Source organism: Pipistrellus kuhlii, unplaced genomic scaffold (genome assembly GCF_014108245.1).
Source record: "Pipistrellus kuhlii isolate mPipKuh1 unplaced genomic scaffold, mPipKuh1.p scaffold_m20_p_12, whole genome shotgun sequence".
Classification (NCBI taxonomy): Eukaryota; Metazoa; Chordata; class Mammalia; order Chiroptera; family Vespertilionidae; genus Pipistrellus; species Pipistrellus kuhlii.
In genome coordinates this window covers 26,898,338-26,914,827 of record NW_023425427.1, presented here as the reverse complement: position 1 = coordinate 26,914,827, position 16,490 = coordinate 26,898,338, and the positions used below count along the sequence as shown (strand labels likewise).

The window sequence follows — 16,490 nt, the reverse complement described above, 5'->3', positions numbered from 1 at the left end:
CAAATTCCAGAGTCTCAGTCCCCTGTCTTCCCCAGCTCATGGCCCCATTGCATAGAGAGAAATTATTTTCTGGATGTCTTTTAATGAGAAAGAGTTAAAATCACGAGCAACTTACAGCCTCTGGAATGAGTGTGAAAGGTGCCTTGGGGCGGGAGTAGCTGAGTTCCTCACTGAATCTAGGTATCCGACCTTCAGCTATGTCCAGTCCTTGATGGTAGGGGATTTTCAAAAGAATGGTCCTGTAATTACCCTAGTTTAACTACAGCCCCAGAAACCACAGCTTTTCATTTGTCTGACCTTTGTCATTCTCTAGGGAAATTCTAGGGACTTCTCTGTCATTCTTTAGGGACTTTATTCTCCTGGGCCCCTCTTCCCTTTCCCCAGATGTGATCTGGTTTGGAAAAACACCTGAACATTTCTTTTTTGTTGTTGTCGTTAATCCTCCACCCGAGGACATTCCATTGATTTTTAGACATAGTGGAAGGGAAGGGGAGAGACACACAGAGAGAAACATCGATGTGCGAGAGACACATCAATTGGTTGCCTCCTTCAGGTGCCCTGCCTGGGGTGGGGGATCGGGGTGGGGGATCGAGCTTGAGCCTACAACAGGTATGTGCCCTTGACCAGAATCAAACCCAAGGCCCTTCAGTCTTCCTGCTGATGTTCTAGCCACTGAGCCAAACCGGCTAGGGCCTGAACATTTCTTTGACCTTTTCTGGGAGTCACTTGGACTCTGCGGGGTCAAATAGACATGAGGCAGATTTGCAAGAGACTACAACTAAATTTAACACATACACACATGTATGGGAACCGCGCATATGAGTCAGCGATTCCACGTGCAGGAGAGGTTTACGCAGACAGGGGGACTGAGGTCTGTAAGAAGTTCTGTGTTAGGGCTGAGGTAATGCACCTCGGGGGCTAATCAGGGTCATTGCAGGGTGATAAGAAGAGCAGCTGCTGAGAACATGAACGTTTGCCGTCTCATAGACGGGGCTTGAAAAGGTGACCACTGAAAATCTCTTATGGGAAAGGCCTCGAATTCAAATTCTTAGGCAGATAGGAGTGGGGGGCAAAAGTTTCTGCTGAGCCTGCGGCTTATAGTCACCTTTAGATCAAAACAATCCGTATACCACAGAGGCCCTTCTTGGGGGTGACTCTTTCTGGACCTCCACAATGTCTTGGGCCTTCTCTGACCCTGCAGACTTCTGTCTCGCCACCCCTTCCCATAAGCACTCTCGGCTCTCAGAACTAGACAAGCTGGAGAGGGGACTCGTGACCAGAGCATCGCCTTCCGGGCCCAGCCTTCGGCGAGATGCCAGTTGCGGCTCTGTAATGTCCCAGGTGCCATGCCCAGCATCTCCACCAGGCAGAGCTCACTGCGTTCAGGGAAGGACCGTGGCCCTTAGGAGCCCTGTGAACCTTTTGAGGAAGCACTGCTGTGGGACTTGGGAGAAGATGCTCTCAGGGGACCATTTCTGGGTTCGAGGCTGTTAAGTAGATGATCTTGGAAGAAATGAATGTCTTAGACAGCGCGTTGGTTTCCTACAGGGGGCCTCTCTGAGTCCACTCTCCTGTTCTAGGAAATGGGCTTTGGGGGAGGCTCTTTCAGGCGCCACAGAAGCAGACTGGATTCCGTCTTGTTTTCTGAAGGGAGAGGGGCTCAGATTCAGTTGTTACTTATTTTTGCTCTCTAATGACTTCCTCCTGTGTGTTTGGTAATATTTCTTACACACCCAGTGCTTGTGCTGTTATAGAAGAGTTCTAGTGCCAGCTGGAAACAGTGAAATGCCCTCCTCCACTCTAGATTTGGCCCCTCTGTGTTCCTCAGGTGAGTTTCGAGTGAGCACCTGGATTTAGGCTTAAGCTCAGTTCAGTGTCTCCAGAGATTCGCTTTTGTTTTCCTTAGACACAGTGTATATCTTGGTCCTTATATCAGTTTTTTTTTTAAAATATATATATTATTGATTTTTTACAGAGAGGAAGAGAGAGGGATAGAGAGCTAGAAACATCGATGTGAGAGAAACATCGATCAGCTGCCTCCTGCACACACACACACACACACACACACACACACACACACACACACATACCCACTGGGGATGTGCCGGCAACCAAGGTACATGCCCTTGACCGGAATCAAACCTGGGACCTTTCAGTCCGCAGGCTGACACTATATCCGCTGAGCCAAACCGGTTTCGGCCTTCTATCAGTTTTAAAGGGCTTCTGAGTTAACTAAAGGAGACATTTATTTTTATCATCGTGTTGTCTTGTTACCATGTGTTTTTATAGAGGGTTAAGACCAAGGCCATTTTTTTACTGTTGCAAATTTTTATTTCCTAAGTGCATTAGTAATTTCCTTAGAACTTGGGCATTCATGAAGTCTGAATGCTTGTCCATTTATTATTTGTTCAAATTAGAAACTTCTCTTGGAATAAAAAGTAATTTCCAAGGCGATTTTTAATCTATTCAGAGAGCATTCTATTAATTGCCAAGAGCACCAGATATCTAAATCTGAAAATTTTCTATTTGATTTCTAAATTTTGATTATACACATTAATGTATTAAATGCTCCGGCCTGGTGTTTTTTTCAGGTTGTGAGTGGTGACCCAGTAGTAGGTCATCAAGTCAGTATAGTTAGTCGTGACTAACATTTAGCATTTAAGAGAGAGAGAGAGAACAGAACAGAAAATATCAGAGAGTGCTCTGGCTGGGTGGCTTAGTTGGTTAGAGCGTAGGTTCTAGGGCTCTAATTGAGCCCCTGTCAGGGAATATACTAGAATCAACCAATGAATACATAGATTAGTGGGACAACAAATCTCTCTCTCTCTCTCTCAAAATTAATTAAAAAAATATCAGAGAGAATCACTCCAAGTTTTGGTGAAATTTTTTCAGTTTCATGAGAGTGTATATATGTGTGTTTCCCGGTTCCTGATGTGCAATGTATTTCCTAATGTGGGCCTCAGAAATATTGAGAAACCTCTCTAGCCTGTCTGTGCTCTGCCCCCACCATCCTCCTACTAGTTCCAGCTGCACTGACCTTGTTGGCGTTCACAGGCAGCCCTCCTGGCCTCCAGCGCTTCTGTCTGTACGCTGCTCTGTAGTACGGGTCTGCCCCAGCCTGCCCCCTGCCCCTCTGGAAAAGGTAACCCCTGTTATCTTTCCAGAATCAAAGTACATGTCACCTTCTCTCCAGCCAGCACAAGTCATGCTTTTATGACCTTACTTGGCATTGCAGTTACTTATCTCTCCACCATTTTTTTGGGGGGTCAGATTAGGGAGACAAAGAAGACAAAAAAACAACAACAAAACACATTAAAATACTCTGCTGATAAATAAAGTAAAAATAACCTGAATTGTCCTTCAATAGGGCATTAGAAAAATATGTTTTCCTGTTTATTTATGGAATTTTTATTCTTTATAGACAGTTTAGGAAAATAAATAAGAAAATAATTTTTTTTTTTTTTTTGCCTAGAGGTAACTATTAATATTCTGACATATTTTTCCTTCTGGTTTTCCTTCTATGCATATTTTTATTTTACATAGTTGACTGTATATATATTATACCACCAACTATATATATATATATATATATATATATATATATATATATATATGCCTAAGCGACCATTATGACTGGTTGCCATGATGCGCACTGATCCCTAGGGGGCAGACACTCAATGCAGGGGTTGCCCTCTGGTGGTCAGTGTGCTCCCACAGCGGGAGTGCTGCTCAGCCAGAAGCTGAGCTCACGACTGGCAAGCGCAGCTGTGGCGGTGGGAGCCTCTCCTTCCTCTCCAGCTGCCTGCCACTTTGGCATTGCTACATCCCCTGAGGGGTCCCAGATTTCCAGAGGGCGAAGGCCAGGCTGAGGGACCCCACCTGTGCACGAATCTGTGCACCGGGCCTCTAGTTTTTACATAATAGTAAAACATAAGCTTATCTCCAAAGAGCTAATTTTTACTCTTACTGTAGTAGCCTATATTCCAGCATATGTATACATGTTCATGCTTTTCTGTTTTTTTAAAAAATAATTCTGCATTCATAGCTGTTATGGACTGAATGTTTCACTTATATATTGGAGTCCTAACTCACAATGTGATGGTACTTGGAGATGGGGGCTTGGGTAGGTAATTAGGGTTAGGTTAGGTCAGTGTTGGCAAACTCATTAGTCAACAGAGCCAAATCTCAACAGTACAACGATGGAAATTTCTTTTGAGAGCCAAATTTTTTAAAGTTAGACTATATAGGTAGGCACATTGTTATTAACTTAATTAAGCTGGCCTTGCTAAAAACTCAAGGGGCCAAAGAGCCACATGTGGCTTGAGAGCTGCAGTTTGCTGACCACTGGGTTAGGTCATGAGATGGGGCCTGTGTGATGGGATTAGTGGCTTTATGAGAAGAGGAAGCAAGATGGGTGTGTGTGTGTGCGTGCACACACACACACACACACAGAAAAGGCCATGTGAGCACACAGTGAGAAGGCAGCCATCTGCAAGTCAGGAAGAGACTGACCACCAGAAATTGAGATGTCTAATACTTTGATCTTGGACTTCCCAGCCTCTAGAGCTGAGAAATAAATGCCGTGTAAGCCACCCAGTATGTGGTCTTTTGTTAAGGCAGCCTGAGCTGACTAAAGACAATAGCTATAGGTTTCAAAATGACCACTTAAAACTCACATTTAATTCTTTAATAGCCACTGCAGGATATAATACTAGATGTTACGCTTTGTGTAACAAAAGCATTAAGATTTCTCTGCTGGCATATTATAAATAAATCTCCTAATATACAGGAGTAGGATTTTTGCCAGTATGGATAAAGACCCAGGGAATTACCCTCCCCCCCCCAAAGGTAAACATTTGTAGTATATAATGATAGCTAACACGGGCACATAACACCACCTCAGGGGCTGCACTCAGTACTTCATTTATGTTACTTTGTTCAGTCTCATTTAACCCCAGGGTGCCAGCAGTAAAAGCTCAGATCTTTCTGCGCCGCTTCCAGGCTGTTCAGAGCCTGGGCCCTGGAGCCTGGGCCTGGGTTTACACCCTGTCTCCGCCTTCCTAGCTGTGTACACCTGGCCCAGGTACTTACCCTCTCTAGCTCAGTTCCTTCAGCTGTAATAGAGCTAATAAAGCCTTTACATCTCAGGGTTGTTTTGAGGATTAAATGAGTGATTGCAAGTCAATGCTTGGTAAGTGTCTCATAAATGTGAGCATAGATGGGTAATTTTGTTTTGGATTAGAGAGTTTACTTTAAAAAAAATATGTGTTTTTTTTAATTTAGAGAGAAAGGAAGGAAGGAAGGGAGAGAGAGAGAGAGAGAGAGAGAGAGAGAGAGAGAGAGAGAGAGAGAGAGAGAGAGAGAGAGAGATTGATGTGAGAAACATTGATCAGTGCCAACTGGCGACTGAACCCACAACCTGGGCATGCGCCCTGACTGAGAATCTAACTGTGACCTCCTGGTTCATAGGTTGATCCTCGACAACTGAGCCACTCTGGCCCGGCTATTATTATTATTTTGATTTCCCTACCTTCCCACCCCAAGCATTTATAAATGCAAAACTATTCTTAGCCTCTCACTGGTTGTATGAAAACAGGTATTGCTGTCATGGGCTCATCTGAGCCTTTTGCAGAAGGTAACATGACCCAGCATAGCCTTGATTTAGTTAAATTCCAAGGACTGAAATAAAGAATTTTCCTCCCTTCATCCCCACAGTCTCCTCAAGCTGGCTTGGGACAAAGATCTTCTTAGGATGAAGGGTCTTTAGGGGCCCTGGCCCCCTCTCCAATGTGCAGACACACTTGGCACTGAGCATGTCATTTGAAATGCTGAACCCTGCTCTTTGGGGGCTCTTACGTTATACTGTGGAGAAGAACTAAAAATAACCAGCAGTTATGACCTCTCAGGACGGAAAAGTAACCAAGTTCGCTGAAAGGCACTGAAAAGTGTAAGCAAAGGGAAAAATGGATAAGAAAGGCACACTGTTAATCAACAGAACCCTCTTGTCAGAAAACACACTGGCTACTGTTTTTAATGAGTCTGCCATTCCTGCAGCTGAAATCAAGACACGTTTCAAAATCTTTAGTGTTTTTTATTTTATTTTATTTTTTTATTTTTTATAAAGTGAAGCTGCAGGGAAGAGGTGGTGTTTGGGTAAGGAGAGATGAAAATTTTATGTTCATAGCTTTTTAAAAAATTAGTTATTATCCTTTATGGTAAAGATAGATATGCAACTAGAATTCACTGGATTTGACTTAATTAGCCCAAGAGGGTGAGGGGAAGAAACTTATTCTTTGCGTTGGAAACTCTCAGACATTGCTGCCCTCTTGCAAGGATCATAGCCTCTCTATTTTATTTCCAAGAGTGATGGGCTTTTGTGGAATGACATGAATAGAGATCATGACCAAGGAGCCTGTTCTGAGCTGACCACCTCATTTGTGGGCGTTTGCACTCCACAGATCTCAGGGGAGTGTTGTGTTGGCCCAGCAGAGCACAGCTGTTTCCTTTCACCCCAGCAATCAAATGACGGCCTGGACTCTTGGATGCTATCACATAGACTCCTTCTGTTTTGCTTTTGAGCAGAAAGCATCCTGTTTCATCATGCATGTTTAATGGAATAATTTAAATATGCCTAGTAGAAATAATAGTCATGCTTTTACTTACTCTGAGAATATTAAGAGGTGGTGACCCATTTTTTTTTTTCAGGCACACAGGACGTACATTAAGAAATGAATACTCTCTGTGTCCTCTTAGACCAGTGGTCGGCAAACTGTGGCTTGTGAACCACACGCGGCTCGAGAGCTGCCGTTTGCTGCTCTATTGACTAATGAGTGTGCAGACCACTGTCTTAGACAACTGTGATAACTATATAAATTCTTATTTTTTTTTTCTCATGATTTTCCCTTGTTCACATAATTTTCTTACTCTTCTTTCTTTTTGAAAACACTAATGGTGGTTATAAATGATCTGTTTTGGGGGATGATAGGAGAATATTATCTATAATAATAAAAGCATAATATGCTAATTAGATCTGATGACCTTCTGCATGAAAGCCTGGGCTGCGAGGGAAGCCCGGGTCCCGGGTGCCTGCCGGTGGCCAGACGGAAGCCTGGGTCTCAAGTGCCGGTGGCCAGAGGGAACCCCGGTCCTGGGTGCCAGAGGGAACCTTGGGTCACAGGTGCTGGAAGGAACCTCAGGTCACGGTGCCAGAGGGAAGCCGATGCCAGCAGCAGGGGGAAGGAAGGCCTACTCTTGCACAAATTTCTTGCATAGGGCCTCTAGTTATTTATATGCTAGCTGAGTTTTAAAATTCACAAAGTGGAGGAAATATTACTTTTTCTTTAGAGTGTCTTGTAGCAAATCCTAATTTGATCAGGTAGCCTAAAGCAGTGGCTTTCCAAAAATTTTTTGACCTTAATCATCAGTAAGATATTTTACTTAATGACCTGGAAACACACAAACACACACACACACACACACACACACACACACACACACACGATTATAGGGGTAAAAGGAAGTTTATCTTAGCCTCAAATTTCTTCCTAAATTTGCCATTTAACTTTGGCCAAATGGTGGAATGCCTGCTTTAGTGTCCTTTTAGGCACACCTAGACTTGAATTAGAACAAGGATTGTGGATTGCATTGGTAATTCTCCTGTCTAACCAGTGTAGTGGCACCAGTAATGCAAATAAGACATGCCAGTTGGATGTATTAATATCTTTTCTTTTCTTTTTTATCCGCACCTGAGGATATTTTCCCCATTGATCCTTTGGAGAGAGAGTGTAAGAGAGGAAGAGAGAGAGAGAGAGAGAGAGAGAGAGAGAGAGAGAGAGAGAGAGAGAGAGAGAGAGAGAAACATTGAAGTAAGAGAGACACATAGATTGGCTGCCTTCTGAATGCTCCCTGGCCCTGGCTATGGATCCACTTGCAACCTAGGTACAATGTGCCCTGGACCGGGAATTGAACCGGAGGCCCTTTGGCGAGTGGGCAGACAGACTCTCTGACCACTGAGCAGCCAGCCAGGGCTGGATTTATTATCTTAGCATTCACTGTGAAAAACAGGTTAAATACTCTAAATGTGACTTATCCCAAATGCTCCCTTTTGTGCTTTACATATGAAAATTCCTTCAGTCAATTGAAAGTTTAAATGTACATTTATAATTAGAGAGTAAAGTATTACTAAGACTAATGATGATTGTGGAGGCTGTGAATTTTATATGTCCTATAGGTATAGACTGGGAATTAATGTTGCGAGAGTGCAATTGCTAATAATTTTGGGGAAACCAATGTGTCATTTGTGGCATTGCCTTCAATGAAATTGCATCATTAGGATTAAGCAAACCTTCCAGCACAGAGATAAACAGGAGGCAAGGCTTGACTTCAGTCGTTTTCTATTAGGGAGGAAGGAAAGCTTACTAACTTCGTGGTAACATGACCACAGGCAACAGCTAAGCTGGCAGGGCTAGCACCAAACTAGCTTGCTTTTCCACGGACCTCATTTATTTATTTAACAGCTTTAAAAAAAATGGGATATATATATATATATATATATATATATATATATATATGTAATTATATATATATATGTAATTATATATATGTAATTATATATATAAATATATATGTAATTAATTTTAGAGAGAGGAAGGGAAAGAGATATATAGAGAGGGACATTGATTGGCTGTCTCCAGCATGCTCCCTACTGGGGTCTGAGCCAAAACTTAAGCACTTGCCCTGACCTGGAATCAGACTGGCAACCTCTTGATGCGTGGGTCATCAGTACTGATGAGCTCTGACCCTCACGGACCGGGCTCCACAGACCTGATTTTATACAAGTCTCATCTGGCTGCAGTTATGGCTTTTGCCCTTTTTTTTTTTTTTTTTTTAATATATTTTATTGATTTTTCTTACAGAGAGGAAAGGAGAGAGATAGAGAGCTAGAAACGTCGATGAGAGAGAAACATCAACCAGCTGCCTCTTGCACACCCCCTACAGGGGATGTGCCTACAACAAAAAGAAAGATATACAAGTGAGGCCAAATCCAGAAATCTGAGTAATGAAGATAAGAATATGAGAGTTAACGCCAAAACCGGTTTGGCTCAGTGGTAGAGCGTCGGTCTGAGGACTGAAATGAAAGGTTCCGGGTTTGATTCCGGTCAAGGGCATGTACATTGGTTTTTGCCCTTTTATATCACATTTTAAAAATGGGCCTATCAGGCCGAAACCGGGTTTGGCTCAGTGGATCGAGCGTCGGTCTTCGGACTGAAAGGTCCCAGGTTCAATTCCCGTCAAGGGCATGTACATTGGTTGCAGGCACATCCCTGATGGGGGGTGTGCAGGAGGCAGCTGATTGATGTTTCTCATCGACGTTTCTAGCTCTCTATCTTTCTCCCTTCCTCTCTGTGGAAAATCAATAAAATATATTTTAAAAAAATGGGTCTATCAGAAATTTTAATACGAAGGTTGTAATCATCATTTTTTTAAATAAAAGTTCAGACTTATTCTTATTTCTCAATAGTCCATGCTGTAAAGACAACATTTGGCTTTGGCAAATACTGATTTCAATATTTGGCCATTTGGCATGATGCCAAACAAAATGTGTTTATTTCTAAAATAAACATCCATCTATCCAATCCCAATGACACAAAAATTTCATAGAACTCTTACTACTTCTGTTGTGTACAATGTGCTCTGGTCTTTTCAGTCCTGCTTAATATTTTTCAAGCTTTTAAATTAGCTTCACAATAACATACACACACACACACACATATGTAAAATGTACAGGTTATGATCTGCAGTTTAAAAATGTCGAGACTCAAAGTATTCTGTGAATAGTGAAGGGTCATCTTTGTATGAAGTATTTAGTCATACAAAAGATTCAATGTAGGTTTTCTAGTTATGTTTCTTTCCCAGAAATGCAATTTAAGATCTCAAAGGCATGTTAACATAACATATGAATTAAAGCTACTGCTAAATACTTTTCTGTAATTGTTGTGCCAGTGTACACACCCACCAGTAGTGTTCGAGAATTCCAGTTATTCAGGATTCTTAACACTTAACATTGTCAGTATTTCCAGTTTTAACCATCATAGGTGGGTATGCAGTCCTAGATGGCTCATGCTTCCCAGATTCATAGCAGAACATCAGTGAAAGAGCCAGTCTGATCTAGATCACAAAGTTCTGATATTTGAAAAGTTATCCCTCTCGCTGTTTATTGAATGTCTGTTTGTTACAGTAAGCAGTCCCATTTCAATTCTGTCTTAGAGGCTTCCTCTAGAATAGGGGTGTCGAACTCAATCAGAGAAGGGGCCAAAATCTAAAATCCAGCCTAAATCGCGGGCCGAATGGTTTACTGAACAGTCATAAACTGTCATTGTGATGGAAACGCAGCGGAGTGCAGTGATGACAGCGCGGTGCGGGCCACATTGCAAGGCCTGGCGGGACGGATTTGGCCCGCGGGCCTTGCGTTTGACACATGTGCTCTAGAAGCTTCTCCACTCCTTCGCCAGCAGAGAATAAAGTAGATTAGAAATTTTATGTTTGAATTTATAAGCCCCAAGTTCTAAGTGCTTATTTCAGGGTCTTAGAGATGTAGCAATTCATAGTCTGCCAACCTCAGAAACAGAAAATTCTCTTACCCTTTCTCTGTACACGGCCTTGTGCAGACCCCCTTTCCTCTACCTGCCTCAACCATGGTGGGCAACGATTAGCTTACTGAAATCTGGAGCAGAGGAAAATAGTGTTTGGCTCAGGACTGGTGGCCTCAGCCCTTCTCTGTGGGGGCAGGGTAGGGTTGCAGAGAAATGGAAAGGGTGTGCCTGGCCAGGTGAGAAGCCAGCCGAGTGAAAAACCAACAGGGGCCTGCAGCTGTGGGCGTTCACTTATCTTGCTAACCTCAGGAAACTGGCCCTGCTGAAATCCCTGATACCGTTCACATGCTATATCTCATGTGAGCACCACGTGAACATCAGACAAAAGACTGGCCTTTTTTCCAGTCTCATTCAGGGTGAATTCCAGGGTGATTTCAGGTAATCCATGCAGTCTTCCCGGCTCTGCTTTCCGTCTTTGTTACGTGTAACCAGACTTCCATGAGAAAATGATGAAGATGGAAGTTGCCCGAAGAAGGCATCGAAGTTAGCCTCCCTGCATACCGTGTTTCCCCGAAAATAAGACCTAGCGCATGGAAAGAGAAGACATTCCCTGAAAATAAGACCTAGCGCAACTTTGGGAGAAAAAATTAATATAGGATACTGTCTTATTTTCGGGGAAACGGTACATATAAGAACACAACAATTTCACATGTGTGAATCTGCTTTCATTAAGTAAAACTGGAATTGATCAGTACCATCTCTTGATAATTAAAATGTATTATTATTTTTTAGATGTCTGCAAGGATAATACTGGAGGAAGACATAGTACCCTGATTTCTACCCTTCGATACTTTGTTTATATCTGTATAGAACATTAGTCACAGTTGAATTAAATATGATGTAAAAATGATCACTGTATTAAGTTTAAAAAATATATATTTTATTGATTTTTTACAGAGAGGAAGGGAGAGGGATAGAGAGTTAGAAACATTGAGAGAGAGAAACATAAATCAGCTGCCTCCTGCACTTGCCTACTGGGGATGTACCAGCAACCAAGGTACATGCCCTTGACTGAAATCGAACCTGGGACCCTTCGGTCCGCAGGCCAACATTCTATCCACTGAGCCAAACCAGTTAGGGCTATTAAGTTTTCTTAATTATTATTCTCTTAAAAGACTCATCCAAGGTTAATAAACTGTAATCATGAAACTTGGTTTTTATGCAATTCTTTCATATCCTCTGGCTATTTCTTTTGCATTCTTTTATTTCTATTTGACTCAGATCTGAGAATAGAATAAATTAAGGCCCAGAACTTTAAAGGGATCCACAAGAGGCTAACATCCTAACATCTATAATATCTAATAAAAGTTTAATTTGCTAAGTGTCAGGTTGGCTGTTCAACCAATCAAAGTGTACTATACTAATGATATGCTAAGGCCACTCAACCGCTCGCTATGATGTGCACTGACCATCAGGGGGCGGATGCTCAATGCAGAAGCTGCCCCCTGGTGATCAGTGTGCTCCCACAGGGGGAGTGCTGCTCAGCCAGAAGCCCTGAGCCAGTGCAGTGGCTGTGGTGGGAGCTTTTCCTGTCTCCACAGCAGCACAAAACATGTCCAACTACTGGCTTCAGTTGGACATACCCCAAGGGATCCCAGACTGTGAGAGGGTGCAGGGCAGGCTGAGGGATTCCCCAAGTGCACAAATTTCATGCACCAGACCTCTAGTTAATCAACAAATAGGACTATATATGTGGTAGTATTTCTATAGCATTACATAGAATGCTCCTTGTATAACAGCCTAAAGCAATGGTTTCCAAGAATTTTTAAAGCGTGCAATGCTTGGACTGTTTAGTTAGGCACATTGACATCTTTTCCCTTAGATTATCAAATAAAAAAATGACAATAGCCAACACAATAGCTGTCTGGTGTGAATGAATCAAGATTATAGTTTTTATTTTTTTGTCAGATTGCCTAAAAATATATTTTTTGGTGTGCCACAGAATTTTAGAAATTTGTTTATGTGTGCCATAAGATGAAAAATGTTGAAAATCTCTGGCCTAAAGATAGTTTGTCTAATGTTCAATGTAAATAAAAATGCAAATAAATCTCCCACTTCCTTTGTGAACAGTTCAAGACAATCACAAGAGATACAATTACAAAAATCAATGGATTAGTCACACTTGAAGTATTTTCTTAGGTTCTTTATATTGGATTTTATCTATGCTCATTAAATTGACATGGACCCTTGTTTTCAAAATTAGCCACAGTACAACCCTTTGCTGTCATTCCCTCAAAGAAACCAGAAAGTTCTGTCTTTTTGAATTTGACTGCTTCCTTGTGTAACTTCTCTTTGGAAAGTTCGAAGTAATCAAGATAACCAGTCTTCCCTCTCAGAGAGACAGTCAGGTCAGCAGAAAATATTTCTCCTGGCAACTCCTTCTTCCCTTGGCAGTTCCTTTCTCAGGGCTGTGGGTGTGGTTAAAAAAGTAAACTCCAAACAAAAAAAAATTTCACCTTTTCTTCTGCCTATAACCCTCCCCTTAGTAGAGCAGGAAAGAAGTGGCACTAGAATTCAGATTGCAAAAAAATATTTTCTTGCAGCACACTAAGTGGCAGGGATCTGAACTTTTAAAATATGTAGATTAAAAAGGATCCACAAGAGGTAACATCCCAACATTAATCGATAAATAGTATCGAGTCCCAACATTAATCAATAAATAGTATCATTAGGGCATTAGAAAAAAATGATATTCCTCCCTAACCCCCATGAAGGTATCTTTACAGCTTTATTTGACTCTAAAAGTAATGCATGATATGTGTAATAAATATAAACAATACATGTAAGGTAGAATGTGAAGGTTCCCATTAATTGGTTCTCTCATTTAAGGGGTGTGCATGTGTGCGTGCGTGCGTTGTCAACATAAACGAGATGGTACTTGGCATGATGTCACTGAATGTTTTGTAGGCTCTTTGTTATATCCGGGTCTGCAGATCCTTCTTTTTTAATAACTATTGAATGAGTGAGTCAAGATTGATTTATCAATACATAGGACTCTCTGAATGGATATTCTGTCATTTCTCATTTTCTGATGTTCTAAACTGCATGGTTCAATATGCTAGCCACCAGCCATGTGTGGCAATTTACTTTAATTAGAATTAAATGATGTTTAAAAATAAGTTCCTCAGTCACTCTCATTACATTTCATGCATTCAGTAGCTATATGTGACAAGCACAGATATAGGACTTTTCCATCATTGCATCCTATAATATCTACTAAAAGAGTAATATGCAGATTCACCATCACTCCAACACACAAGATGGCTGCCCCCATGTGGTCAAATATGGCTGCCCCCATGTGGACATAAAATGGCCATCACAAGACAGCCAGCAGGGGAGGGCAGTTGGGAGGCACCAGGCCTGCAAGGGAGGGCAGTTGGGGGCGATCAACCCTGCAGGAGAGGGCAGTTAGGGGTGACCAGGCTGGCAGAGGAGGGATGTTGGGGGCAAACAGGCTGGCAAAGGAGCAGTTAGACATCAATCAGGTTGGCATGGGAGTGATTAGGGGGTGATCAGGCTGGCAGGCAGAAGCGGTTAGGGGCAATTAGGAATGCAGGCAGGAGAGCAGTTGGGAGCCAGCAGTCCTGGATTGTGAGAGGGATGTCCGACATCCCTCAAGGGCTCCCAGATTGGAGAGGGTGCAGGCTGGGCTGAGGAAACTCCCCACCCCCATGCATGAATTGCGTGCACCGGGCCTCTAGTATAATAAAAGTGTAACATGCTAATTAGACCAGACGTCCTTCCAGACGACCTTCCTGATGAAGCCGGGGCTGTGAGGGAAGCCCAGGTCCGGGTACCTGCTGGCAGCCATAGGGAAGCCAGGGTCCTTGGTGCCTGCTGACGGCTGGAAAGAAGCTTGGGGAAGCTCAGGTCCCAGGTGCCAGAGGGAAGCCAGTGTCAGCAGCCAGAGGAAGGAGGGCCTACTCTTGCATGATTTTCATATATCAAGTCTTTAGTAGTTATATAGGACAGTGCTGTCCTAAACGACTGGTTTTCAGACTTCTTTTGAGCACATTTCCATTCTTTTATTCATCCATTTTTGAGTTGTTCAACACATAATTATTGAGTGCTTCTATGTTCCAGGCACTGCGCTAGGTATTTGGACATCTCATTCGTAAAACAAAAACACCTGTCCTCATAATGCTTCCATTCTAGCAGCGAAAGATTGAGCACTCTCCCCCAATAAATATAAATGTAATTATAACTTGCACGTGTATTCTATTGTGCTGTCACCTTATTAGACATGTGAAATTGGGAATGAAAAAGAAGGTAAAAATGTGCATGATTTCTGAAGTAGTCCTCCTGTGTCCCGCTGTGGAGGCCACCATTCTGCACGGTGCTCCTGTAACAGGTGTCGTCTCTAACGGTGCTCCCAGTGCTCACACCGAACTGTTGTCACTTTTTAAATAGGTAGTTCTTCTATTTTTTAAAAAAATGTGTATATATATATATATATATATTATTGATTATTTCACAGAGAGGAAGAGAGAGGGACAGAGAGTCAGAAGCATTGATGAGAGAGAATCATCATCGATCAGCTGCCTCTTGCTCACCGCCCCCCACTGGGGATGTGTCCACAACGAAGGTACATGCCCCTGACCAGAATCGAACCTGGGACCTTTCAGTCTGCAGGCTGACGCTCTATCTACTGAGCCAAACTGGTTTCAGCAGTAGTTCTACTATTTTGATATCCCTTCTAAATTTATTTCATAAAAGACCTGTTTTTGTTGTTGTTTTTTTTGTTGTTGTTGTTTTGTTGCTATTTTAGTTTTTTTTCTTACCCTGTGTGGATTTGTTCTTTTACTTACATATTCATTTAGCAAACATTTATTAAGTTCATAGTGTATAATGACAGTTAGGTGCCAAGAAATTGAAAAAGTCAGGGTTCCTCTGCCTTTAAATGGGACAGGCCAGCAAATCAGTTCTTCTCAGACACGGGATAATGGAAATGCAGCAAAGGGGCGTAGAAAGAGAGAGGTCTTTTGGCAGAATGGAGGACAGCTTTCATGAGCAGGACCTCCTCTTTGCTTAGTGATTGTACTCTGTTTTGGGACTTAATGGACTCACAGATTTCTCCAACAGCTACTATTTTTCACAATGGTATTTTCTTTTTGGGGGGCAAAATAAAATTCTAAACCATTGGCTTTATTTTTAAACCATTGTCTATTGTCATGTTAAATATATTTTCATGTTAAATGCTCACCTTTCCAGTATTAAACTTAGTTCCTAGTGTAGGAAGGGCTCTGTATAGGACAGAAGGTAAGTACATATAATTGTGTAGCTCCTATTGTTTAACAGGAAAAAGCAAAATCACTTCAGAGGTGTGTGCTTATTCATGCTTTCATTTAACACGTTTAAAAAAAAAAAATGCCTCCTATGAGGACAAAGCACTTAATTCCAAAATGAATTTTTCCCACAGGCTTTGAATTAGGGAATTCTGAAGAATATAATGGATAGTTTAGAAATGAGAGAATTGACCATGTTGTTTTTCCACCTCTCTTTTAGGGCAAGTTAAAGTGTTCAGAGCTCTTTATACGTTTGAACCCAGAACTGTAAGTATTCAGTTTTTAACTTTAAATTGGCATAAAAACCTAAGCTGGTTGCATTTGGATACTTCCTCTGGCCTAAATGTGCTGCCTGTTATTGGTTAGCCATAAATCATTTACAGGAATGGGTGTTGGGTCTCTCCCCCTGCAGCTCAGATGCATGAACATTAAGCCCCTCTGCATGATCTGTGTGTCTTTCTGTCTCAAGGTCATATAGTCCATCTTGAGCTGCTTCTCTCCATGAGGTGAAACCACTGGCTTTAAAATCACCGAGTGACCTGCATGGCAAGCA

General features: G+C 42.1%; 1 protein-coding gene across 2 annotated transcripts in view; it reads left to right on the top strand.

Annotated features, from left to right (window-relative positions):
- The window catches only part of OSTF1 (osteoclast stimulating factor 1), a 55,465-nt gene that overhangs the window by 11,198 nt on the left and 27,777 nt on the right, over positions 1-16,490 (top strand). For both annotated transcript variants that reach the window (XM_036433777.2, XM_036433776.2), the window contains exon 2: positions 16,158-16,204. In XM_036433777.2, the coding sequence (XP_036289670.1) occupies positions 16,158-16,204 (47 nt within the window). The remainder of the gene's footprint in view (positions 1-16,157; positions 16,205-16,490) is intronic.